The sequence below is a fragment of the Lathamus discolor genome, chromosome 4 (assembly GCF_037157495.1).
Source record: "Lathamus discolor isolate bLatDis1 chromosome 4, bLatDis1.hap1, whole genome shotgun sequence".
Classification (NCBI taxonomy): domain Eukaryota; kingdom Metazoa; phylum Chordata; class Aves; order Psittaciformes; family Psittacidae; genus Lathamus; species Lathamus discolor.
In genome coordinates, this window is record NC_088887.1 from 35,438,908 (window position 1) to 35,465,459 (window position 26,552).

At 50.5% G+C, this 26,552-nt stretch overlaps 1 protein-coding gene across 2 annotated transcripts; it reads right to left on the reverse strand.

Annotated features, from left to right (window-relative positions):
* Positions 1 to 179: 179 nt before the first annotated feature.
* LOC136012609 (cystathionine beta-synthase-like) lies at positions 180 to 26,049 on the reverse strand. Of its 2 annotated transcripts, none has more exons than XM_065675702.1 (17): positions 26,035 to 26,049; positions 23,176 to 23,261; positions 21,854 to 22,008; positions 18,177 to 18,283; positions 15,730 to 15,864; positions 14,343 to 14,422; positions 13,035 to 13,166; positions 11,811 to 11,880; positions 10,496 to 10,587; positions 9,539 to 9,664; positions 8,449 to 8,533; positions 6,731 to 6,836; positions 6,089 to 6,160; positions 4,740 to 4,874; positions 4,127 to 4,235; positions 3,285 to 3,369; positions 180 to 512 (listed from the first exon to the last, which is right to left on the reverse strand). In XM_065675702.1, the coding sequence occupies exons 3-17, from the start codon at positions 21,982 to 21,984 to the stop codon at positions 415 to 417; spliced, it is 1,563 nt and encodes a 520-aa protein (XP_065531774.1). In that variant the 5' UTR covers positions 21,985 to 22,008; positions 23,176 to 23,261; positions 26,035 to 26,049; the 3' UTR covers positions 180 to 414. The 2 variants fall into 2 exon arrangements, with proteins under 2 accessions (XP_065531774.1, XP_065531773.1); XM_065675701.1 differs by having other exon boundaries at positions 23,094 to 23,261.
* Positions 26,050 to 26,552: the final 503 nt, after the last annotated feature.

Here is a 26,552-nt window from a genome sequence, read left to right on the forward strand (position 1 = left end):
GGTGAAACTTCTTGTGTTTCAGTTTATGGCCATTGCTCCTTGTCCTGTCACTGGGCACCACTGAAACGAGTCTGGCACCATCCTCTTGGCACCAAACCCCCACCTGCTAAAATCTGTGCAATAGCACCCTTTCCCTTCCCATCCCCACCCCTCCCTGTGTCACCCCTTCATCCCTGGGAAGCTCCGTGTAACCACACGTGGTTATTAAACACAATTTCATTAGTTATCCTGTTGTTAGTGGCATTCTGGGATGGCGTTTAGTGGGCAAATGGTCATTACAGTACGATTTTCACCTAGTCATTCTGAGAAACGATCAGCCGGATCAGACCAGAAAGCACCTCGCCAGGAGGTGGAGGCTCGGGGGGCAGCTGGCCCTGCCGGAGGAGCAGAGGAGGGTACAGCCAAGCCACTCTGCTACTTCTTCTCGTTTCTGCTGACGAAGGTGAGGAGGTCCATGGCTGTGACCACACCGAACACCATCTGCTTCATGAAGGAGCTGCCGTTCCCATTGACTGCAAGCACAGAAAACACCAGTTTGGTGGAAATACAACCAGAAGAACCCTCCACCCAGCTGTGCAGGGGCTGCTGTTTGTTTATGAAACAAAAACCTCAACAGAACAGCAGCTGTCTCTGCTCTGTCTCAACAGGAAAGGCTGATGCAGCCTCGGTCAGGTCACTGGGATCACATCACGGAGGTTTTAGCTGCAAATAATGCACCTTTTACCAGAGCAGGAAGCTTAATTCCCCAGCTGTTTTTATCCAACCTCTGTTCCAGTCTTGCTTCTATCACCTCAAAGCTTTTCAGGCCAAACTAATGAGACTCTGAAAGCAGCACTGAGGCACTTTCTACTCTGCTCTCATAACGTCCTACACCGCCATTAATAAAACAGGATTGCAAGAATTGCTTTAACTATCTGATAAATGTTTTCTTAAATAAAATAGAACTAGCCACCAGAGCCCAAACACGAGATAAAATGCAGGCTCTGAAGGTGTGGGACTAAGGTAATAAACACGGGGGTAACTGTGCCGGCATTAAAACAGCAGCTCTGGAAAAGCAAATGGGTGTTGTCTGAAAAGCAGAACAAGAAGCACTGCATGCAACTGGCAGATGTTTTTCAGTGGGTACCATTCAATTTGTGGGTACCATTTAATTCATACTGAAATGTGATACAAAACGGATCTTCACTATTTTGTGACAACAAAGCTGGGAAAGGAGATTCTACCCAGCGTTATTCTCAGTGAGTGAACTGCAAATGTGCATCAAAGGCAGCTTTGAATGCCAGACTTTTGCTTGCAACATTTTGCGGGAACACGTCTAGACTTGTAAGCCAGCTTTAGAGCCAGCTTTGGGGCAGCAGGCTACAGAGAAGGAAGCAAAGGGGTTGGGATGTTTGCACATGGTTGGTTCCAGAGACCCTGGGTTCAACAGGCAGCCCTTTGCTGGCAGTCAACACAGCACAATACTGTAGGAATGCTCTGCATGTAGCATGTGTAATCCCATAAAATTGGTACAGATACACCCTTCAGCTCTAATTTAGAAGACCTAAGCATGAGTCTTCTGACCGCTTTTTCATGCTGTTAGCATTTTAAACAAAGCAACTCCCCTGAGATAAGGCCAGATTTGTACTTCTAGAGGTTTTACAGTATAATTGCCCTGGAAGGGTGTGTTAGGTCAGATTTGCAGAACAGCACCTGCCACCGTATCTATTGTGGTCAGGGGAGCAGCAAGGTGTGATCCCTCTGGTATGGATGTGTCAGCAACCCTCATGTGGTCCCACTGCATGTGACTACTGAGTGGTTTGCTTCACTGAGGAGCGGGTGGCTGTACAGTGGTTCGAGAATAAACCAAGGCTGATGGTACAGCTGCTTTACTGGACTGGTCTAGTGTGCTCCTGAATTGGCAGAGCATCTCCACAGCCAGCTGTGGTCCAGGTAAGGCTCACACACAGATGCCCCAGGCTGTACCCATCAGTGTATATTGTGCCTCTTGAGTCATGTGCCTATGATGCAGGGCTTGCTCATGGTCCAACACATTTGTTTTCATCTTTCTCAACTTACCCTGGACCTCCAGGGTAGGTGTCTGATAGCACCAGCATCAGATAGCACCCTAAGGTCCCTCAGGATATCAATTGACCTAGGCTCCTTGGGGCACACAGACATAAGGATGTCTCTTGGCTGCATCTCTAGGGGCGGCAAGTGGGAACAGGGGTGTTCAGAAAATGGTACAGCCTCTGGGCATGCACAGTGGAAGGTCTTTAAGCAATGGGATGCAGACTGTATCGCTTGTTTCCTTGCACTTAGATGCCTGAATTCCACCTAAATTTTATCGAATGTGCATAAATGCTCCTTTCATAGAATCATGGAATCACAGAATGGTTTGGGTTGGAAGGGACCTTAAGGATCATCCAGTTCCAACCTTTCTGCCATGGGCAGGGACACCTTCCACTAGACCAGGTTGCTCAAAGCTCCGTCCAGCCTGGCCTTGAACACTGCCAGGGATGGGGCAGCCACAGCTTCTCTGGGCAACCAGTGCCAGGGCCTCACCACCCTCCCAGTAAAGAATTTCTTCCTTATGTCCAGTCTAAATCTATCTTCAATTTAAAACCATTCTCCCCTTGTCCTACCACTATATGCCTTTGTAAAAAGGCCTTCTCCAGATTTCTTGTAGGCCTCCTTTCAACCTTGCCGTTGAGTACTAAGCCTGCAGAGATCTCTCATTTCCCTCATTTCCTCTGTTGCTCACAACCAGCAAGGCAGTGATTTGAATTCAAGGCCAAAAGGCTAAACAAGAACTAGAGGCCTGAGCCTACAGCTGTGCAGCAAATGCACTGCACCCAAAGGTGCTACTTACAGTCCACCTTGGCTGTCAGAGGGAGCCAAATGGAATCAATCCCTTAATGAGTACTTCTCATCCCCAGAGGTGGATATCTATTGGAAACCATGAGATGAAGGGAGGGGATTGAGAGGATGGGTGCTTCAGCATCACCCCTGCATGAAGAGGACAACACAGCTCCTATAGTCAGGATCTGGGAAGGGCTCCTGCAGGATGCACATCCTGGTGCTAGTCCTGGACTCCTTTGATTAAGGCTTCCCTTCTCTCCCCTCATCTCTGTGGTGTCAGGAAAGGAAGTGGGTGAACAGTAGGCAGTTGCAGGGCTTTGCAGAGCCAAAGGGCAGAAATCTTTCCTGTAGGGGCTGATACCTACCAAGCTCAGTTTGAGAATTTGCCTTTCCCCTCTCAGACATTCATGCAAAGCCCACACAGTGCTGCTGAAGATACTTACACTGCATTTGCTCATGTACAACAATAGCAAAGTGGTCATTCTCCAGGATGCAGGAAAGCTTGCCAAGGCTGTCCTCCAGGCCAATCTGAACAGGACAGAAAGAGACATTTTAAGTTTCACTTCACATTTAAAGGACAGTGGTAGCAGAGCCTGGTTCCTGCCTCTAAGCCATGAGCTGCCAAGGTGCCACACAGCTGGCCCAAGATCAGGTGCACCTCACCCACTCTCACTGTTCTGCAGAGATGGGAGGGGATGCCGGCCACCTCCAAACCAGGCTTTTCTGTAGAATCAACTAGGTTGGAAAAGACCTTTAAGATCATCAAGTCCAACCTTTAAGCCTCCCCCCAGCCCAAAGGGCCTCCATGGGCTAGGAGATGGCTCCAGCTCCCCTAAAACACCATCCATTTACCTCACTCCCTTCTCTGGACCATTGATGGACATCCAACCCAGGCATCCCTTTCCTGCACACCCACCAGAGCCCGTGCCTGTTGCCCCAGCCCTGCTGAGCCCTGGGAATGCCTGGGCTCTGATTTCGGAGGGTGCTGAATCCCCAGCTGGACAAAATCCTCTGACAATGTAAGACTGGGGATGGACATTCACACACTTTGCTACTGGCATGAAAACTCCCATGTCTGAACCCTACAGGCTCAGCAGCATTTTTGCTGGTGCCTGTCCTTACTCTCATCTCCACGATGTTCCCAACACCCTCCCACCTCTCTTCTTTCACCTCTCTGTTTTTTCATTGACCTCTTCTCCCAGCTCCTGTCACACCTCAGGGTGGTCGTGCTTCTCTCCCCGTGTCCCCATCCCTGTGCAGCGGATGCCACCAGGCACAGCGGTACCTTTGAGAACTGGTCGTAGATGACCTTCGTAACCGAGTCTGAGAACTGCGCGTTTCCAGCCAGCACTGAGGTAAGGGTGTTGCTGAGGGTCACCATTCCCAAAATAAGCCTGTAAGGGAACAGGGAGTTTTCCAAAAGGTCAGGCCTGAGACAGAGCACATGATTTATGTAGGGGCTGAACGGCTCCCCTCAAAGTCAGTGACTAAATCACTGCTGCTGTCAACTTTTTCCTCATCTTAGTGGGACAGGAAGATTCTTGTCCTCCCCAAGCTGTTGGTGTAAGAGTGGTTAAAGTAAGCTATTGCAGAGCAGGACTTAGCAGCTGGGAGAAGGAAAGCCTGCAGTCTCTCCAGTTGCTTCTTTGGGTTTTCCACCCAGCCCTCGCCTCTCCTCTGGCCTCCCTTTGCACTGATCCAACTTCTGCTGAGTCTGGCGGGCCCTGGATTCAGTTTTGACTTTAACTGGCTCATTTACAGAGACAACACTTATGCATCACAGAGTCCAGTGCAAGAGCCCCATCACGGTATCAGTAAAGGCACTTTCTCTTTAGCTTCCTTGTGGCTGCTTTTTTCCTATGTGAATGGCCATCTTTGTAAAGAGTGAAAATAGTTACCCTGATTCAGCAACAACAGGAGCTTGGTCGTATCCCTTCTCCTGGAGGATCTCAATTGCCTTTTGACAGCTGACTTCAGGGAGGAGAATGAGAGGGGCCGAGAGATTCAGTTTCTGCACCTTGATGTTCCACCACCTGTTGAAAGACAAATGGCAGCACCAAGGCTGTTACCCTCTGCTGCATGGCTGTGGGCCTTGCTCAGGGGGGCAAGGCCAGCAGAGATGAGACCAGCCACACAGAGACATTCTTCCTGCCTGCAAAGATCACCCTGCTTCTATCCCCAGAGCAGTGATGCTACAAGTTCATCATGGCCAGGTCTTGTTGAAGCCAAGCCCAGTGTTCATACAACTCCAGCGGCAGGGCTGAGGCCAGCAGCTGGCAAAGTGTGGAGCTGTCCTGAATCCAAGGAGGTTACTGAGGGCTTTGCTCCAAGCTCACGAGTGGTGAGGACTATCAGTTTTACTTCTTTGGTCTGCAACTTTGATCCTCAAAATGCAGCACTGCAGATCCTCCAGGAGACAGCCTGGCAGAGATGCTCGTGCGATTCATACCGGACAAGTTACATTTGTTTGCTCGGGACCACAGGCAACTCCCAACTTCGTCCTTGCTAGAGGCTGGAAGAGAAATTCTAAACAGGCACAAGAGCCTTTGGAAATGTATTGAGGTTTTAGGAAATATTTTGCAATAACCCTTGGTTATAGTAACCTACAGGAGCAGGTGACATCAGTAGTACCTGCTGTCTCCAAAGTGAGACTAGGTGCTTTCTAAACAACTGGCATCAGCCCAAATGCATGTCAATTGGCATCAGCAGTGTGATTCCCTCCCTTGAGGGGGCTCTTTCTCCATGGCATCCAAGAGACAGCTCAGGTGCTCATCTCTGCTGGCCTGCAGCTCTGGAAAGTGAAAATTTACTGTTCCCTGCCTGAAAAGACCTTCAGAGCTGTTTGAAAGGGTGCTCGCTATGGGAGAGACCCGTCTCCCCACCAGCCCCATGTTCCTCTGAACACAGCTGTGGAGTAGGACGGGAGGTTGTGAGTGGAGCTAGATGTGCCCCTCAACTGTTCTGCTCAGCAGGGCTTAGGTGGTCTGGACAGTGACTGTCATGTGGGAGCAGATCAGCAACTTCAGGATGTAAACATCTCCTTCATAGACTTTGATTGCAGAATGGGGATTTCTGATCACTCAAAAGAGAGCAGCTGACATTACGCGCCCCCCCTACCCGAGGGATCCAGCCTTAACTGCAGTTTTTCTAAATACTGACAGATAGTGCTTTCCTTTGAAGTTGTTCATTTCCAGGCTCAGAAAGCTGGCTCCCTTAGCACAGTCTGTACCGGCGGAAGCTGTCTTACCAAGGCTTGTGCTCCTGGGCGTCATTTAGGAAACCATTTTTTATCATCCACTTGTCATTCAGAAATTTGGACCTAGAAATGACCGACAAAGAGCGAGTCTGTGAGCCCTCCAGAAGAAGTCGTGCTTTGTTTCATGCACTAGACCTCAGCACTGCCCCGGGGCTCCTATGATTTTTGCAGCTGGCTGCTCTTAGCCCCTTTTAAGGTCAGCAGGAGCTGCGGGTGCTCGGTAACTCTTGGAAGCATGTCAGCTATTTGCCTTCCTCACTTTAGGCATGCAAGTTCAAAAACCGTAGCTTGACTGATTCCTGCTCCGTGCAGTCAGTCAGTGACAAGAGGAAATAAAACCCAAGCATCCCAAGACCCAGCCCGTGGTGCTTGCCACAGCAGTATGCTAGTTATCCCTGTTGTTTGCTTTGTTTTTGCTATGAGTTGCTCCAGGGGGAATCCCAGCTCTGGGCTCACACTGGGTGCCACGCAATGAGAGGTGATGGGGTGTTCTCCAGCAACGCATGCCACCAGGGCTCAGCAGTGCTAAGCTCATGTCCCTGAAGGGCCCCATGGCCCCAAGCCATGGCATATGCAGAGTTGGGGAGAAGGCTGTGGAAGCTCCCACCCAACACCAGAAAGCAAGAAACTCACATGTAGTTCCTGACAGAGTCAGGCAGGATGACAACACAGCGCTGACCTTCCTTCAGGTCCTTGGCTGCCTGCACGGCAACAGACATGGCACTGCCTGAGCTGCCTCCTGGGTGGGTACCAAGAAGAGAGAGACAAACATCAGGGCTGCCCAGGGTGTAGGACCACAGTCCCAGTGCGTGGGGCACAGCACTGCCATGGCTAATGGAACAGAGGCACCCAGGAAAAGCAGTAGCAGAGGTGGCACCTCCTACACCAGGCTCAAGACACTGGGAATAGGAGAACAATCAGCCCCACAGCCCCATAGGCTTTATGATCAGGAAGAGGTAGGGGTTGAAGGGATATGTTCATATGATGGCTCTTGGCAATCGGCATTTGTGGCAGCATAAAAGTCATCTTATGAACTTCATGAACCATTTCTTGTGGTGAGTCTGTGGGCAGGCCAAGGTCTGAAAGGTTCAACACAGGGACATTCTGCTGCCCACACCGTACCATTCCTTTGGATGATGAGAAGACCACGCCAAACCTAGACCTTCTAACTGACATATCTGGCAATCAAAGATTGGCTTTAAATGCATTGTAAAGACTGAAAAAATCCATAAACATTACATTCGTGCTTAGAATACCAAGCCAACGTGATGGAAGACTTGAATGCTTCCTGCGCCTGTGTGCACACATGTGGTTTGCTGCACGTAAGGAAAGCAGATCCCTGCTTTACAGAGGCAATTCTTCCACCAGTAGTTCAAGTACTGGAAGTCAAGCACATTCCACTATCTGTGTGCCAATTACGCACTGCATTCAAGGCAGCACGTATTTTACAGCAGGTTAATTAGCACATTTTTCAAGCAAATGGCGAAAGGCCCTGAAAAATGCAGTTCGGGGAACACGGAGCTATTCACAAATTATAGTTGGGGTCAGTAAGTGGTTTCTGGTGAAACACAGTGACTGTGCCTGCTGGGTTAAATCAACATTTAAGTGTTTCATTACAAATGGCCTGATCTTTTCCAAAACTCCCTGGATGTGAGCACTCAGGGCTTTTATCAGCTGTAACTATAAGCCTACGTGTTGCCTGAACCTATGGCTATATGGGAACCTATGGGAACCTATGGCTAGCTGCTCGGTGGCAGGGAAAGCTGACTAAAATGATGATGCCCTGTAGAGGCTCTTCAGGCATAGGCAGGGTTTGTTTGAGGGCATCCTTTCATTTTGGAAAGCTGGGGGGATCACTTACAGCTTGTTGGCACAGGGAGAAATGCTCGGTAAGAACATCTTACACTTTCTTTACTTCCAGGCTTTCCTTGGTCCAAACCTGGCACCTCTTGTGTGTGTGGCAATGGTTCAACAAGTGTACTGCCTCACAGAGCTGTCAGTGGAGCAACAGTTCTAGCCCACCTGTCCTGCCCCGAGCCCCATTAATCCTCTCTTCAGCCCCTGTAACACTACACCACACGGGGTTAGGCCTGAAGATCCAGTTCCATGTGCAGAAGCGCCCCGGTAAGAGGAGAATTATTGCTTCTATAATTACTGTGGCCGATGACTCAGATCCCAGACCCAAGGCGCACTGCCATACCTCTGCAGTCGACACATCCCTACACACCAGCTCAGGGTTCAGCCATCCAGCAGGCACTAAATGCAGAGAGCACCCACACCAAAGAGTTTTGGTCCGAAAAGGATGAGCTTCAGAAAATGTGTTAAGAGAAGCAGCTGCTGTTGGTGCTTACCGCACAATAGTCCCTCCTCCCTGATCAGCCTGCGTGACATGAGGAACGAGTCTCTGTCGTTGCATTTATACCACTGATCGACCACCTGAAGACAAAAGCAAGAAGGTTGGGTCTTGGTAGTGTTATTTAAGGCTGTCCCTACCCTCTGGCGCATTCCATGGTGCTGATGCCTACAACGTCTGGCAGCTTTGAGCTGCTTTCCATACTTGTTGAAAGCAAATACATTTGTCAGGACATCCTTGGTCTGCAGGGCATGCCTTTGCTTTGCAGGCACCCACTCTAGGCTGTCCAGCCAGCACCCTTTCCTTGGAGAGTTAGGGATGTCTGAAAGGTCCAGAACCAGGGTGCTGTAGAAGGAATGATGTCCATGATGCCCTAGGCTATACTACACTAATGGTCAATATTTGCAAGGCAAAACCAGACCCAACTACAAAAAGTTTGAGGTTATTACAGGTCCCAGTTCTAAGGCCATGTGCCAACAACAGAGATGTAGTTAGCACAGCATCTGAAAGCAGAAAGAATCTGAGGTCTGAGGCTGTGGGGGACCTTTCTAAGAATGAGGACGGGGGAACACAGGCAGCTTGAGTTAGGGCTTTAAAGCTCTGTACCTGGTGCCACAGATACACCAAGAAGAAACGTGACAAGAAGCAGAATGACATTCATAGTCTGTTGTGTTATATGGCTTGGTCTTGTCTTCCAGCCCGTAAATGGTGCGAGGTTTCTGCTGTGTGCATGTGGTGCCTGTGACAGTGATGGCTCAGGAAATGCTAGGGTGATGAAGAGCAGCCTTAGCACTGACTTCTTCTGTGTGATTACAGTGAAAGAGGCTGCTGAGGAGGCTGGTACTGTGACATATTCCTCATTTGCCCCTGTGTTTACCTTCTCATTGTAGGTCAGTTACAATCAGATTTACTCAGATGCTTTAGTGTTGGGGTCCCAGTCCCCCCACATCAGCTTGTTCTGCACTGGGAAGGCACACAGGTAGCCTTAGATACAACTGGGTGCCAGAGCTGACTACCTCTGACCTTTGGGGTAGGCTGGATGCAAAGCCAAGGATGGGATAGAGGCCTCTCATCACATGGCTACTTACTGATCTGTCAAGGACAGTAGGGATAAAGTCATGCCCAATGCCCTCCACTTCGATGTTTGTGGTGTTTGTCGTGTTCATCTCACTGGGCAGAGCGACGATGGAGCCTTCAGGATCCACACCAATGACCTTTGAGGGAAGGGAGTTTTGTTAAACCCCTCACAGGAAGAACTACCCACAGCCTTATCAGCAATGTTTCCCTTTCCATAACATTCATTAATATTCCACCCACTGGCAGCAAGGAGAGCTTACAGGAGAAAAGGACACCGTTTCGCACTGACCCTTTAAATAGATCCTAGGTAGTGTTCAGCTGCTGAAGTGACTGGTGGCTTAAAATGTTATCACTCTTAAGGTGTTTGTCCTCACCTCTTTGGCAGTGACTGCTACTTCCAAAGCCCAACCCTTAGGATAGGGTGAGTGTTCCTTAATCTGCTGCAGTGCCAGATAGCTCAAACCTCTGGAAACCCATGGCTACAAACATCCTTTCTGGATCTAGTTGTGCTGGCTGCCAGTGACACCTCCCTGGCTGCATATAGCTTTACGTCTGTGCTGAGGTCTCCTCCCTCAGCACACGGCATAACAAGGGCTGGCGAAAGCCGTCAGTGAGGTAACCTCATCCCCAGCTCCTGCAGCAGCTGGGTGCACACCATCTCAACTTGCCTCTGGTGAATCAGGTATCTCTCACACACTGGCTACACAGAGGGGCAGTAACTGTCAACCCTCCAGCCTGAAACACAAACTGCAGAATGAGCGTCTATGACTGCTGTCAAGCATAGAGCAGGGAGGCTTTTGCAATGGCAAATTGCTTCCAACAAAAGGCGAGCTCGCTGTGGAAAAACACATAGGTGAAGACCACAGCTGCTAGCTCAGGGGGGCCGTGGGGTTAGGTTCGATCCAATCGCAGTCAGGAAAACCCAGGGAGACGCAGCTCCCAGCAGGCAGCCCTGCCGCTCAGCTTACCTTGCATTCTGGGCATTTCTCCTTCAGCTTCCTGGCGATGCCAGTGACAGTGCCTCCTGTGCCAGACCCAACCACCACCATGTGGACCTTGCCTGCGGGTCAGGGAAGAGAGAAGCTTGCAGGGACTCAGCATGGCCTCCAGCATGGTCTTCCCTCTATTCAGGACCCTGCACAGAGGCAGAGCCTGTGCCCCTTAGCTGCTAGAACCCCGCGTGTTCTAGGATAGGCAACAGTCATGCTAGTGGCCAAAGCATGGTCCTGTGCAGAAGCTCAGATGAGCTTGCAGGGCAGGAGGCTGAAGGTGACCTCCAGATCTCCCACTGGTCTTCATGATTTCTGTGTCTTTGTTGTCCACGGGCTTAAGGGGGATGGAGTATCTCAGTACTTCCAGCCCTTTCAAACCACACCACATTGAAGGAAAGCATCTGCATTAATAACAGCACGTATCAATAACAGGCACGACTTCTCTGCTAGTTTTAGCATCCACAGTGGAGAGATGGCAGAGCTCTGCCCTGGCACGTGTGTTGGTTGGATGTAGCCCCAGTGGCGTCAGTGAAATTGTACTGATTTAAGACTGGTAGGAGCAGAATCAGACAGAGACTTGTGCTTCATCTGCACTGGGAAAAGGACTTGTAGTTCACTATGCTGGCAGCCAGCGGGAGCAAATTGAAATGTGCAGAAGGGGAGGCTGGGACTCCTTTGTTCCTGTTGCTACCCAACTGCTTTAGTGTTATGATAACTGTTCTCCAGTTAAAACCCTTGAGTCCTGTTTACATTCTGCAGTGCTCCCAGTACTGGCAATAAATTTCACTCCTATCTGCACAGACATGGGCTCCTTCATCCTCCACCAGCTATCACATCAAACATCATTAGTCTGTGAAGTTCCAGTCTGTTTTGGTTTGCAGATGAGTGTGCTGGATCAGATGCAGCCCGCCATGCCCTGATGGATTTATGTTCCCCTGTGAGGCCTCTTGGGCCATCTTGTGTTTGCAGCTGACAGGTCGCAGAGACTTTGTAGCCACAAAGAGACTGGTTCTTCCTCCTTGGGAGCAGCCTGAATTCGCCTGGGCTGCTCCCTCAGGGCTGTGAAATGGGAGGCCATAGCAGGGAAGCCCTGCAGGCTCACGTGTATCTGGAGTGGGCTTTGAGAAGTTACCTGTCAGTATTGCTGAGGGTGCTTTCACCTACAGAGGCCCTTTTGGCTGTTTCTAGACGTTTGGGTCGATAAATGACATAAAATAAGCCTCTCCAGGGGGCTGTAGCCTTCTGCACATCCTCAGCACGTACAATGTACAAACAACAGCACAGACAGTACCTTCACACTGCTCCAGTATCTCCTCAGCCGTGGTGTCGTAATGAGCCAGGGGGTTGCTTGGATTTCGGTACTGTTTGTTTCAACAGAGAACAGCATGAGTTACTGTGGTGTGAAGCGCAGGTCAAATACCAAACTAGCAATAGCTCCTGACGAGCATTACCCAAAGCATGCGACTGCCCCCTCCTCTCCCTGGCAGGGGTGAACTGCAGCCTGGCCAGGCCACCTCACAGGTCTTGCTCCTGGTTGTCACTCTGGGGCAGATCTCCAAGGGCACTTGGGATTTGTCCGCATTGGAAGATTAAATGTGCCCACAGACACTCACTCTGGGACCTGCGGTGCCTATTCAGTGTGGCTCTCCCAGGTTTTGTGGGCTCTGGTGGTTTTGTCATGGCCCTAGCTGCCAGAGGGAAGACAGCTCCTCGGTATTTTAGCTATTGCTCTAAGCATAGAAGCATTTTAACCTTTTCTGTTGCCTTGAAAAAGTTGAAAACACAGCCCCACAACACCGCTAAAAAACCTGGGGGCAAAAAATATCCCTGCTCAAAAGCTGTATTGAAAAACTTTCTTTCGAGTATCATACATGCAGATGCGATGTTGAGAACTGCTTTGTCCTTTAGAGGCATTTGTGGTTGGCAGCGCAGCCAGTTAGGTGGCTGGGAGCTGTGGGGCAGTGTAGCTGTCCTGCCTGTACAGAGGGATCTACCACAGGGGTACACAGGCAGCCCCATGTTCACACCCATAGAGCAGGCTGCTTCTGAAAAGTGTATTCAGACACTGAGCTCCCTTTTTCTTAAAAGGAAGGAGCTTCCCTGACTCTTTTGCACTATAGGAGATCCCTGCTTGCTCCGGGAGTGCCTTCCCACAGCGGGGTCAGACCGAAAGCAGAAGTGCCGTCTTGTGCAAGACCCAGCACTGCAGGAACTGACTTTTTTCGGGTCGAAGTTAAATCTGAAGCAAAGTAAATCTGAAGGAGTCTCTGAAGTGTGCAGGAAAACCCAGCCTTACCCACATCCAAGCACTGGTAGAAGTACTACAGGTTTGGAAGGGTCCCTTATTTTGTTTCTGCCACCCCATGCTTTACAATTATGTTTCAAACACCATAAAACACTGTGAAAATCTTCTCTGTTGCCAGTTTGAATGAAGTCCCCAAACAGAGGCACACTTGTAGGAGCACACGCTGTAAGCCGTGTTTGGAAAGAGAGTCAGCGGAGGAATGGCATTTACCTGGTCCAGGATGTGAGAGTTTGGGATTTCACTTTTCAGCTTCCAGGCCACACGAATGTTAGACTCTGGAGCATCAAAGCTGGTGCATGGGGTCCTCACAATTTCAACACCCAGTGCCTTCAGAATATCAACCTTTGGGAGGGAAGAAAGCAGATGTAACACAACTGATCCCACATAGAGGCAGTAATCTGAACCTGCGGGCTCATGGCAGCGCTGGATGCCAGAGGAGCTTTGCATGCAGGAGGTGTTTAGTATTTGCAGATACGATGTCCTGTTCTCAGTTATACTATCTCTGACATCCTCATGGCCGCCAGGGACTTCTGCTTAAAGCTGGCACAGATATCAAGCCTGGCTTTGTGCCCTGTCCTACTCAGAGGGCAGGCTGGAAATGGCAGAGGTAGGTTACCACCGTGCTGCTCCTTGGTAGAAGGAACCAGGGCAGGGAACAGTGTCTCCTATGTGCTGTGGTCTGAGCCCTTGCATGCAAGGAGGAGGTCTTAAGGTTGTCTTTGCCCCAGATCCCTCTGTCTGCTCACCAAGAACAGGGAAGGAGCAACTACAAATCACCCCCAGGGTATTAATCCACTGGGAGATGCAGCTGCTGGGGAGAGGTGGTCAAAAGAGAAGGGTGGGTAAGTGCTGGGGCACCTGGAGATGAAGCCCACAGCAGCTGGAGGCGGCATCTGATCCAGACTGAGCTTAAGTGAGATTTAGGTTGAAACGAGGGTGGTGCTTTGGAGAAAGGATCAGTTTTGAGCTAAGGCAGGGTCTGGCTTCACTGGCAGGAGTTCAGCTGAGCAGCTTGTGAGGGTTCTGGCTCCCCATGGCGGGTGTTCCTGCCATCTCCAGGACAGCAGTTTCACCTGATCAGCAGCTCTCATGCAAGTGACTTCCCTTCCACCATCTCGAGAACGCAGCTCAGACAACCGTCGGTGTCTCCAGGTTTCAGAAAACCACAGAAACACAGAGAGACCAAGGGACACATCAGATGTCAGAGAGGGGGTCAGCAGGACCTGCCTGCCTCTCCTGCTCTCCACCCAACCCTTGCCCTCACAGACAGCAGATACTGCTTCATGTCTCTGCAGCCAGACATGGTGTTTGGCTAAGACATGACTACATACACCGGATAATCAGCCAGGCCATCACGGAGGAAATCTTCTGAATAACTACAGAGCTATGTCAGTGTGTGCAGTAAGGCTCGTTACCCTTTAAAGGAGAGAGTACTCCAGCCCTAGAGAGGGAGAGGCAGAGAGAGACAGGGCAAAAGATGTTCCCTGGATGCGGGGTAATACCATACAGTGCTCTGACCTTCTCCGTGCTCATCTTCTCCGGCAGGACAATGATGCAGCGGTAACCTTTCACTGCAGCCACCATTGCCAGCCCGATTCCTAGGTGGTGGGGAGGAAAGGGAAATGGTTGATAACAGCATTTGGCAAGGCTAACTGACATGCATTGCCACTTATGTTCATCTCTGCTGCCAGTGAATATAACCTAGGTATGTTCACTGATGAGCTACAAGCAAGGGCATCCTTCATGAGCCTCTCAGCATGTGCCAGCAATGCCAGGAAGCATGGGCAAATGTGGAACAAGCGGGCTGAGCTGCAGCATCACTCCTGCCCACAGAGGTCTATTAGCATGGCACAGAAAGAATGGCAAAGCTGGGGAGAGCTTTCTTGTGCCCCCACCCTTCCCCCCCACCCAAGGCTCAGGCCTCTTCCTTTGTTCTCCGAAACACAGGAATGCCTTTCCCCCTCCCCCAGATGCCCTCAGCTGGGACACACACACACAAAGCTGCACATTTCACCCCATGGCGAGCAGGCGAAGGGGACCTCTGCTTCAGTTTCTCTGTGGTGATGGATGGAGCCAGCTGCTCCCCACATAGAGCAGGAAGGTGAGGCTGGAGGAGCGTGTCCCTGCGGGGGGCTGTAGGGGACATGGTGCAACCCCGCCTGCCCTGGCTGGGCATGAAGCCACTGGGGAACAGCTCTAGGACACACAGGCTGGGGGTGGCCAGAGCAAGAGGGTCCAGTCAGGAGCAAAATGGCTATAGATGAACCCTGTTCTGCATGGCTAGTGAGCAGGAGGTGGGGAGTGCAGAGAGGGACATGGTCTCCACTCTGTCCAGAGCACCTTGACAGCCTCCACTGGGCATTTTTGCAGGAAAGCATGCTGTGCACATACGTGTCCCTGCCATGGTGAGGATGCTGGTGCAGCAGAGACATGGAAACTTGCACCAATGGTTCTGCACAGGCTACAGAATAGAGTGCAGGCTCCTCTGTTGTCCCCCCTCATTTCGCACCCCACTGTAATCTGGTGCCTGAATAGGATGGCAGTGAAACAATACAGATGATTTATCTTCTAGTGCATCAGGGAAACTCTCCCTGGGAACCTCTGGGTATTCAAGAACTTCCCAGCCTGAAAACATCCAGGGTTGCCTGAGTTCCTCCAGCTCCTGAGGCTCTTTTCCTTGCCACAGGTAGTCCAACAAGCACACACGTGCAAGTGTACATGCTAATCTCAGCAGCAAGGCACCTCAGTACCCCAAGATGCCCATGGCCACTGGGAATGGAGCCAGCGCTGTGGGGTCCCAGGCTGACCACGTAACTCGAAGTGCAAGACCTCCTTGAATTCCTGCCCCTCTGACATGCCACCCTGCTGGGTACCCAGCTGTTGGGATCATCCCTGCTGTTCCCACCTGTGTTTCCTGAAGTGGGTTCAATGAGCGTGTCTCCTGGTTTTATAATCCCGGCTCGCTCTGCATCTTCCACCATCCTCAGGCCGATGCGGTCCTTTACGCTGCCTCCCGGATTGAAGTACTCACATTTTGCCACTGGAAATGAAAGAGCGGGCTCCATCAGCGACAAGCTGAAGCCGGGAGCACCAGCTACTTGCTCCCCCAGCCCTTGCTGCAGTCATTTGAAGACACCCATTCCCCCCCTTCAGGATGGGCCTTTGTGCAGGTGAGCACATCCATCTGCTTACAGGGTGCCACAGCTTGTCGTAGCATTACCCACCATTAAATCACCCACTATGGGATGCTCAAAGTCCATCTTTCCCCTACATTTCATATACCTGCAGCACCCTGAAGGCAGCAGTCAGTGCTGGTAAGTCTAGGATGGGTTTAAAATCAGTTGGACATAAGTGGTTACTCTGAGCACAGTATTATCAGGGTTAACAGTAAGGTTTCAGGATCTTTCTTGGGGCATGGCTAAAAAGGTCCCCTTTAGGGGAGCCATAAAGAAAAACAAACAACAGAAAGAGCACCTTTAAGTGTCAGCCAAAACTATAACTTCTTCACTAAGCTACCAACAAGAAAGGGAGACTTTCCAAGGCACGCTCAAACCACAAGGCACACCGCAGTTCCTATTCAGGCCCCCCACACAGCTGATGCTTGTGGCAGGGCTTTTCTTACCAATGTTTTGATGAGCATCTACATCTGAACAGGTGATACTGAGCTCTGTTTTACAGACAACAGGGAGAAATGGGTACTTTTGGGCATCATTCACTTCATCCTAGCAGAGACAGCTGCGTGAGGCTGAGAAATCAGCCCAGTACCTGAGCAGACAGAATGGGGATAAAACCCCTTGTGCTCATCGTTACATGTTGTAATGCAAAGTGCCAGAACTCCAGCTACACACAGGGATCCCTGGAGGCACAGGGATTACCAGGTAATTACCTCCAACCGTCACTGCTCCCTCGATGTGGCAGTGCTGCATTCGTGCATTTGCTTGGTAAGAGGCTCTGTGCTGACCTGCAGCTCAGGGAGGACCATGCAGCTGCTCTGCCTGCCCTGCTCTCCTTCCCCTCCTGCGCCAGGGGAGGGAGACACCGTCCCAGCAAACGGGGTCCCCCCTGGCTGCCCGGCTGCTGTTGGCACCAAAGCTTCCCGTGTCCCTGAGGCGACATCCTCCAAGGGACAGACCTCTCCAGAGGGGGACCAGACACTGCAGACCTGTCCTCCTGCCTCTAGCACCTCTGTTCCACTGTCCCCTAACATGCCCTGAGGTCTCATTCTGGGAAGTGAGAGGTGGTGCAAAGGGGAAGTTGCAGGGTTATGGGCCCGAAGATCTCAGACCCTGAGAGAGGATCTGGTCAAAGAGCACAACACGCTTCACACAGCCATGTGCCCGGTGGCAGCGGGTTTGTGTGTGGATTCCCAGCTGCCAGACAGGACTGCAAAGTCCCACTGTGCAATTTTATTGCAAGCACTCATCAAGTCACTCCTTCACACCCAGCTATGTAATACTCATGAATCCGACTGCCTCCAAAACATCTGTCTTTGTGCCTAATTTGTCTGAAATTATTTAATAGCATTAAAAGCTGTCGGAAAGGAGACTGGGAGGTCTGTATTCACAAAGAGAGCCTAATCTTACTCTCCTGATGTCTGAAGGCAACCAGGTTAAAACCAACTGTTACATGAGATAGCAGCAGCGTTGTGCTAACATCCCAACAGAGGGAAGACTTGGGTCCTGCTGGAAAACCTGGCCTGGCAACCAGCCCCTTGGCTGCACGGTGGGAAGGCCCCCAAGGGAAGCTGTCACTGCTCCGCAGACAGAGATGCAGCAGACAGCAGCGCCTGGCCCGGCTCCAGCTGACCTGGTGGAGATGATGCCGCAGCAGAGCAGAGTCCCTGCTGCATGGGAGCTCAGTCTGGCAGCCAGGGGCTATGCTGGTGTGTGTCCCTGCAACCTGAGATGCTCCCTCTGCCCGGCTAGGCTGTGGGAAGGATCCCACCGTGCCCTTCACCCCGTCCCTGCCACCACGTTTCATGAAGGCTTGGCCAGTCTTCTGTGCACACAGCACACTACTGCAGGTGCTGCAGCATCCCTGCCTGTTGCCAGGATGTCATCCACCCACCCACAAGTTCAGCCCAGATCTGCTCTGAGCTTATGCTTCAGTTATGTGGGAAGAGAAATGCCTCTGCTACCATTAGCCCCATTCATTGCAGCTTGAAACCATCCTATCTGGTCTGACAGATGACTGTGGTGTAACCTAATTAGTGGGAGAACCCAACATGTGCCACCTCTGGCCCTCCCCATCTGTGTCTGCTCTCCACAGAGCCTCTTCTGAAGCCCTCTTCCAACACCACCCCTTACCCTCACCTTATGGCATGGAAAAACCTGGTGGAAAGGGGACACTCACAGAGCTCACACTTGAGCCCATAGGACTTCCCAATCTTGTTGACTCGGACCATTGGGGTGCAGCCAATTCTCTTCAGGATGTTGGGCAAGATCTTTTTTTCTTCTGGTCTGAAATGGAGAAAAAAGAAATACATCAAATCAAAGCAACTATTATGTGACATGAGCCAACATAAAATCTGAGTGAGTTTCTGCAACTTTAGCAAGGCCACTGACAGACAGCCTGACTCCAAGAGAAAACGTCTCCATTGACAATTAATGGCAACAGGAGCCAGTGATAGTTTTCCATCACTCCTACAGTGAGTTATTAATTCTTCTTCATAAAAAATAAGGTAATTAGTTTTCAGGGCTGTTCTGAAATGCCTTGTTCTGCAAGGTCCTGGCCCAGGCCTGTAGTTAAGAGCAGTGAGAAGAGCTGACAAGCCCTGGGATTCGATGCAGTGGGTGAGATGGCCAGAAGGCCATGCACAGTACAAGGCTCCTCCTCTTTCCTCCACCGGCCCCGTCGCCACCTCTGCTCTTCACATTTTCAGCTACCTCAGGGCCATCTGCTGCTGCCTGGCCACATGCATGGATGGCTCCCAGCCATCTGAGAGGCCCAAGCCACAGAACACTCCGGAGGGTACTTTCTGCAAATAATTAAACCAACCCCTTGGATCAGTGGAGTCCAGCCTTCCAGTTCTGCCAGTCTCAGGCTCCAGCAGAAGCCAAGAACCACGTCAAAGCAATTGAAACCAGAATGAAGGACTTGTTTGCCCAAAGCCAGTGCATCTTGCCATGCAATGAGAGGACTCGTGTCCTTGAGCTTTTGAAAAGACAAAGGGGAAAGACTGATGAAGGCTGCTTTTATTGAGGCCATGAATGTATTGCCCCTGGTTGGGAGCCAGCATGTCTCTCTCTCAGTGGGGTGCAAAGCCCCACTCCCTCACTGCTCAGCTCTCCTTTGCACAGCTCTTGCCTACTATCATCCTTTGAACCTTGAACCCAAGTTATCCTTGTCAGCTATCACAGCCAGGCAGATGGCTGTCTGCTGAGAAAGTCCATGTGGTGCAGGGATGACGTGCAGATTTACTTAAAGACACACACACCTCCCTCTGGGTTTTGCAACAGTGAATGAAACAAACACTTCTTGCTTTGCAAGAGTACAGGGGTAGTGGCTTAGTGCAGGTCTTTACCACCAAAAGGAGCCAGCCCTCTTACATCTCAAGCCCAGAAAAGATGGAGTATTACTCGTGTGCTGTTACCTCTCCCTCTGTGAAAAGTATTACTGCACACATTGCAACCTCTACCGAGTGCTGATAAATGTGAGGCAATAAAGTAAATGAGCTTCCCCCACTGCTGCAGCCATTTCCCATCTGCTCTAAAAGCCACCAAATGCTCAGCGATTTCAGTGGGGCTGAGCCACAGTAAGGGGAGACTCCAGCTCCTTCAGGCTATGTTTAACTAGAGAGTTAAACACGGCCTTTCAAGAGAGTGATGTGTATTACGCTACACATCTATATTGCAGGAAGACAGCTTGAGAGAAGAAAGCAAGGCCATTTATTTGCCTTCACCTAATAACTGTGGTGAATAAGACGTGAACCCCAGCAAGACGTGATACAGCACGGTGAGACGCTTGTGCAGCTGCGGGGTCTGCAGTGGCGGACCCTAGCAAGGGGATGGAGAAGGGGATGCATGCCGGGGTAAGCCTTGCTGGGAGGCTGGAGGTGGGAAGCAGACACTGGCCTGCTCTTTTGCATTGCCACCAGCAGATTTTCTACGGCTCCCATCAAATACCTTTCCTAATCACTACCATATTTTACTAGATGATAAATAATCATAGCATGGTCAGCTTCCTTCCCCAGCTGCATGTGCCTGTAGGCAGCAGGTCTATGGGAATACAAGTGACTGTGGCAAACGCCTTTGGTGCTCCTGAAGGATGCAGTGCAGACACTCTAGTCCTGCAGCTGCTGATATCCTTTCAGGATTGCAGAGGACAAGGATGTTATTTTCCCAGGATTCCTGCTTTTACTTGTGGCATGTTATTCCATAAGATGTCCAGGGAAAAAAAAACAATCCCAGCAAACAAAGTGATCATTGTTGAGATTATGGTGGGTCAGAATTGACTTGAGGGATTTCAGAGCCAGTCTAGCTCTGTATATTTGGAAAAGAAAAAAATAATTAATAGTCTTAGTTAAAATAACATCTTGTCTTCTTAATTGAAATAACATGTCCCTCTGCCCCCATCCTCTGCTTTCACCCCCAAAAATCAACCAAATTTCACACAGGAATCTCAGAAAATCCAGAGATTTTTGCTACTTCAGTGCTAGAGGAGAAACCAAACCACCCCTTCCGTTCATTGCTGCAACGTAAACCAAATGGTGAGATGTGTCCTGGTGTATTTTCTTCACTGCTGTACACTGCGTTATGTTTCAGTCCCTGCCCCAGCGATGCTGCACGGGCCCCTCATCCAGACCCCAGGGCCTGATTCCTGAACCTGGGGCTGCCGCAGTGCCCCCCTCCTCCAGCTGCCCGTCTCCTGTCACCCTAATGCTTAACTGTTAAAAGCCAGAAATGCTGTCCTAGCTGGTTGAGAGAAAAACCCCAGTTTGACTAAACAGAGCTGGTCCTATCCTTGGGCAGCAGCTACAGGGATCGCACCGAGTGCATGCCTGGATGCATGTTTACCATATCAGCAATAAGGCTGCGGATTCCACTCTTCTGCAGTTCCTGAGCCAGAGCCAGAGGTGGTTCTGGGTTCCACACACACCAGTGGCTGTGCTCTGGCCATGTCCTGCCGGGCACGTGGTGTGACGCTCCTCCAGCTGCCTCCTGGCTGGCAGGCGTCCATGCAGAGCAGAGCCGCACCTCCCATGGACTCCGGTTCCTCACATGCTTGAGCTAAGTCATGTTTTACATCTTTGGCACCGCAGGGACGTGTCTGCTGCTCCCCGGACATTTATAAGACAGCCTTATCTTTAATAGCTTGTCTGTGTCTGCTCTGCCAGGCTACTAAAGCGCCTCTCATTGAGTCTAGTCTGAGCACTTTGGCAGGCTTATCTCACCCTGGGAAGAAACACGCTGCTGTGAGGACAAGAACCGCTCAGAGCAATGACTTTGCTTTTGCACTGCACTCTTGTGCTGCTTACACATAGTGGGCATCCTCCGTGTGGACCATTTTCAGCGTATTTTAAAGCCCAGGCCCTGGTTTTCATGAAAGTCTCTTAGCCATCAGTAAAGACATTGCTGGCGATCTGAAATGTTCTGACACACAGCTTCAGACTGCTTGAATGAAGAAGGGTAGCTAAACCGCAACCCTTCAGCTGATGACTGCGTGATTGCTACTGACTGTGCTCTACAGCAGGATGGGTGCACAGCTTCGCGGCTTAAGCATGCATTATACTGCAGGCAGGAGAGCCATTACTGCACCTCCTCCAGCGTGTTGGAAGTGCCTTCAGTTATGCTGTGCAGCACCAGACTTCGTGGAGTCCACTTTGCAGATGTGTACAAGACCCTGGTTGAAATCTACCTCTGAAACATGTTCATCTGAATTCTTCTAAAATAAGATGCTCCAAACTGCTTCATACGGACAAGTAACTACCGACTTCAGGTCATGACCATCCTGGTGTAACAATAATACTTCATCTTCAGAAAAAGATACTGTCTGCACTCTGAAATAACCAGCATGTAAGAATTACTTACAAGGGCACGCAGGAGTGTGGAGACTTGGAGGCAGGCGTTGTAGGTGTCCACGTGCACTTACTGGGCAAGTTGGGAAGGATCCAGGAGCTGTCAGCTTTGTTTTCATGATTTCCCACACAATTGCCATTCATGAGCGGACACAGCTTGGTCAGCTCCTGTGTTGTGGAAATAGAGACCCACCATCACCTGGGAGGACAAGCAGGCAGGAAAAGCAGGCAGGCACCTTGGCAATCATTGTGGAAGGCAAGAAGTGACATTTGGGTGTGAAGGCAGCCTGCATGGGGCGTCGCTACTGGCATTTCAAACACCTGATTCTAACAGTAGAATTGCTCTTTCGGAGTGGTATACTAGGCCATGTACATGGTAAATAATCATCTGGCCACCATCTCCAGTCAGTCTTCCGCTGCTCTAATGTACATGGAAGCATTCCTCCCACTAGAAAATTTAATGCTTTGTAATTAATTATTCTGTCAAGAGCAGCATTTTTCACTCTAACACTGAAAAAACTGCAGGTAAGTCTACCCAGCAATCATTTGAGAATACTTGTGTGGAGGTAGTGAATGGCCTCAGAGCAGCAGAGGACACCCATACTGTGGCATCTTAGTGTGTTAAAAGAGAAAAGAGAGAACTGATAGAAACAAAACACCAGGGAAGGGCAGCAAAGGTGCTCAGGGGTACAGAGCAAGTTCCACAGTAAAACAGCTTAGAGAATGATTCTGGTGGTGAGAGCAGGCTGTAGATCCTGGGGGAATTTTTGGGTGACTGAGAAGCACTTTTTTGGTTCTCAGCATCGAATAATAAGGCAAAAGAAAATTATCAGGAACAACTATAGGAGCAGAGCGGGTAAAACTGGAAAAATAAAAGGATTAAACAAGTTCTAAATGCAGAGGGCTGCCTGCAGAAGGACCAGGTCTGCAGCCACTTGAAGTGGAGTGGGTGTGGGAAAGCCACTCTGGCTACTGCCCTGCAGGAGGGAATTCAGGCCACTGACAGGAGGATGCTGGAGCCAACACATGCAGCTCAGATAGTGGAGGCCAACAGCTCCACGGAGCATCATCTTCACCCCAGGCCATAAAGGCACGGCTCTGCCGCCCCTGGCTACGCGGGCTGCCTGCTGTGCCTGCAGAGCCCAGCTAAGTCACAGCGGCCAGACCAGAAGCCAGCGCGCTGTTGTGGCTGGGTCCTCATGACCTAATTTATCTGTGGCTCCACACGTGAGCCCGAGGGCAGCCTGAATTACCGTTTCTGCCATCCTCCTCCTGCTCGCTTGCCCGTTTCACCCACTTGGCTGGAGCTCCTTGGAAGTGGCACGTCAGGACTACCTGAGGTCAACGTCGTGCTTTCCCGGTGGCTTCCACACTGGCCGGGAGGATGTGGCTGTGGTTTGCTCCTGGGTGTTGGGCTGTCCCTGAAACACAAAGTACACCACACTGGTGTTCGAGCAGCACCATGGCTGTGGTCGGGCTTGTTTCTCAACCGGAAGCCCTAGGGAATCCCTGAGGGTGGACGTCAACAACCTCATGTTGCCGCCTGGCCCCACGACTGCAGCTTGAAGCAGGGCAGCAGGCAGCAGACCCTGGATTGCCTTCACATCAGGCACTGAGCTGCCTTTTCTCCTCCAGACACACCACCCCAGTCTCACAAAGCAGAGAGAGACCACAAAGGTGCAAGGATGCTCATGCCAAAATGGCTTGGGCCCTGCAGCCAACAACAACTCTTCCAGCAAACTTTATCTCCCAGTGCTCTTGCTCCCAGAATCTGCTCCTTCTTGGGAAGATCAAAGGAAAAACAATAAAAATGTTATTCCCTTGCAAGCCAGGATTTGTGCTGGCCTTGAGTGTGCCTCCCCCGGCAAATCCGTGTTTACCTAATGAATTAACTGGGAAGGAGCAAAAGTCATCTGTGGGTAAAGAAAGGATAAGCCGCAGTGTGTCAGAGGCACTTGCACACTTTCACAACTGGGGTCACTGGTTACCAACCAAACTGGAGGCAAGCTGGTTTACAAGTATCTTTCTTTCTCTTGTTTTCTTTTTCCTGGTGATGCCCATCTTGACCATTTCACGGTGGGGCGGGAAGAGAGGAAAGGCAGGGGGCTGACATTATTAGAGCTGCTTTTGTGGGGTTTTTCCCTCTTTGCCAGCATGTTGCTGACATCATCAGCCCAAGGGAGGCTGACATTGTCTGTGGGGCCCCACATAAGCCCCCTTTTCCCTTCAGCCCCAACTATGTGGGCATGCTGCCTGTGCCCCATCTTCCCCAGGGGCTCCCCTGAGGGCTCAGGAGCACACTGAAGCCCTTCACACACCCACCTGAAGACAGCAGCATCCAAGCTCCTACCTTGCTGCCACCCAGAATGCCACAGGCTGCAGCATTGCCCCTGCCTGGAGCATCCATCCTGGCCCACAAGCCAAGAGATGGAGGCAGCATGCCACCATGCCACGCTGAGGTGGCTGGTCCTGGCGGACTGCATGGAAGGAAGAGCATTACCGGCTTTCTGCCTTCTAAAATAACAATTGTATTCTGCTCATTGTGTTCAGTTCCCTTAACATCTGATATTAAAAAAATGGCGAGAATGGGCTTCTCATTTGTTTGCTCACCCAAAGCAGATACAGATGTGCTTTCTTAGATGCCTGGAGAGCAAAGAAACAAGACCTGGCTCTTGTCAACACCTACATTCCTCTCCGCTGGAGGATTTCTCATGTATCTCCTCGAGGGTTGGTCAGTTCCTGGTGTGGTGCTGCAGCACTGCACGGATCTCCTCCTAGTTATGAACCACTTCACAAATCTCTGCATCACTGTGCCCAGGGTCTGGATTTGAATTAAGATGTGTCTGAAACCACTGTGGTTCTGAAGGTAACCTTAGAAATCACCTGAACTCTAGGAACCCCAATACTGTCTGTATGAGATGGCAGATGACCTGGTACAGTACCAACGGGAAGAATCTGACTTTCCCCTATCTTTTGGAGGCCTTGACATGACACCAGTGAGCTGCTCACTTGCTGATGGTCTCAGCAGTCACTTCCATAAACATGCAGGCTGGGTAGCAAATGTGGGCAGAAAGGGGCATGGACAATCTGACTGCAGCCAGGAATGGCTGAAAGGAGCAATATCCAGTGCAAACGTCTCCCCACACTGCCTCCAGTGCAGTTTTAAGTCACTTTATGCCATAAATCAACGATACGTCGTCTCTTGATTACCAAAACTTTCACCTACCATGGGATCATAGAATAGTTAGGGTTGGAAAGGACCTTAAGATCATCTAGTTCCAACCGCCCTGTCCCAGTACTACTCCTAACCCCTGCCTGAAACTTCATCTGATGAAACTGATCATCTGATCAGGCTGTCAAATACATCTGACCTGTGGTAGGTGGCCTTGCTGCTTCTCAGATAGAGAAGCTTGATGTGGCACTGGACAAAGGATAAATGGCAATATCTATTGGAGCTGGGAGGCAAGCCAAGATACCAGGCATGTAACAGTCCTGTAGCTGTTGCTGCTCACTGAAAATATATGACAAAGAGCATAGGCTAATGTTTATAGAGTACTTTGCAGATAGCAGATTGTAATTATTAGGTTATCAGACTGCACTGATAACATCAAAAGGAAGAAAATCAAGGCACTCATTAATTCAAATGCAGGGAAAGTAAGATGAACTCAGCAGGGCACAGAGAGTTACAGGCGAACCTGCGCCGTCCAAAGCGAAATGACATTTTCTTGCTCTGTTTAAAGAAAACCCCAGCACTGCTGTCACTGGGCAAGACAAACGCAACATCAGTTCAACAGAATCATGGAGTGACCCAGGCTGGAAGGGATCTTGTGAGGTGCCAGTCCAGCCTCCTGCTCAGAGTGCTACCTTCAGCCCAGGTTGATCAGGGCTTTTTTCCCTTGAAAACCTCCATGGATGGAGGCTGCACAAGCTCCCCAGACAACCGCCTCCACCACCCGGCTGGCCTTGTAGCACAAAGCCAGAACCTCCCCACATTTCAGCTTCATGCAGACCTCTCTGAAAGCACAGACACTCCCTGGATCAGCGTCAACCTTTGAACAGGCTGAGAAGCGAAGGCTACCAGATTCCTCCTGTTAGCATGCTTTTCCACAGCAAGGTTACCTGGTTAGTAGGCATGGCTCCCATGCACTCTGCCATTGGAAAAGCAGTGTTCTGTAATAGCTAAGCCATACTTACCACCTCCAGTGTATCAGCTGCGTGCCTTCGCTGCACTCCAGTGCTGAGCTTATATGCACCCGGTGGCAGGGGACACCAATGGGCTGCGGTAAGCACCCTGCACAAGGACGCTGATTGGGTCCTGCCCCACGCCTAAGAATACCCAGCACCTGATTGCTCTCCAAGCGTGAATAATAGGGGTATAAAAAAAGATGAGCAATTTATGGTTAGTTTTAATTCACACTTATCTTCAGAAGTGCTGTCAACCCATCTCTCAGTGATCCTGTTGTGGTTTTATACTTTAGTCTCTGATCTGATTCCGTGTCTTGTGCTTAAACCCTGCTCGTCTGTGTCAGCATGTGCCTTGCTGAATCAGGTATAAGCAATGACAGCTATGGCATATTACATTAGACACTGTCTGATACAGATTGTCTGTGTCCTCTGGAAACCTGTGGTTAGTCTCCACACCAACTCCAGCTCTAAAAACCTCTTTGTCTTACTAGCTCCAGCTCCTCATGCAGCTGCTTTACCATTAAAAG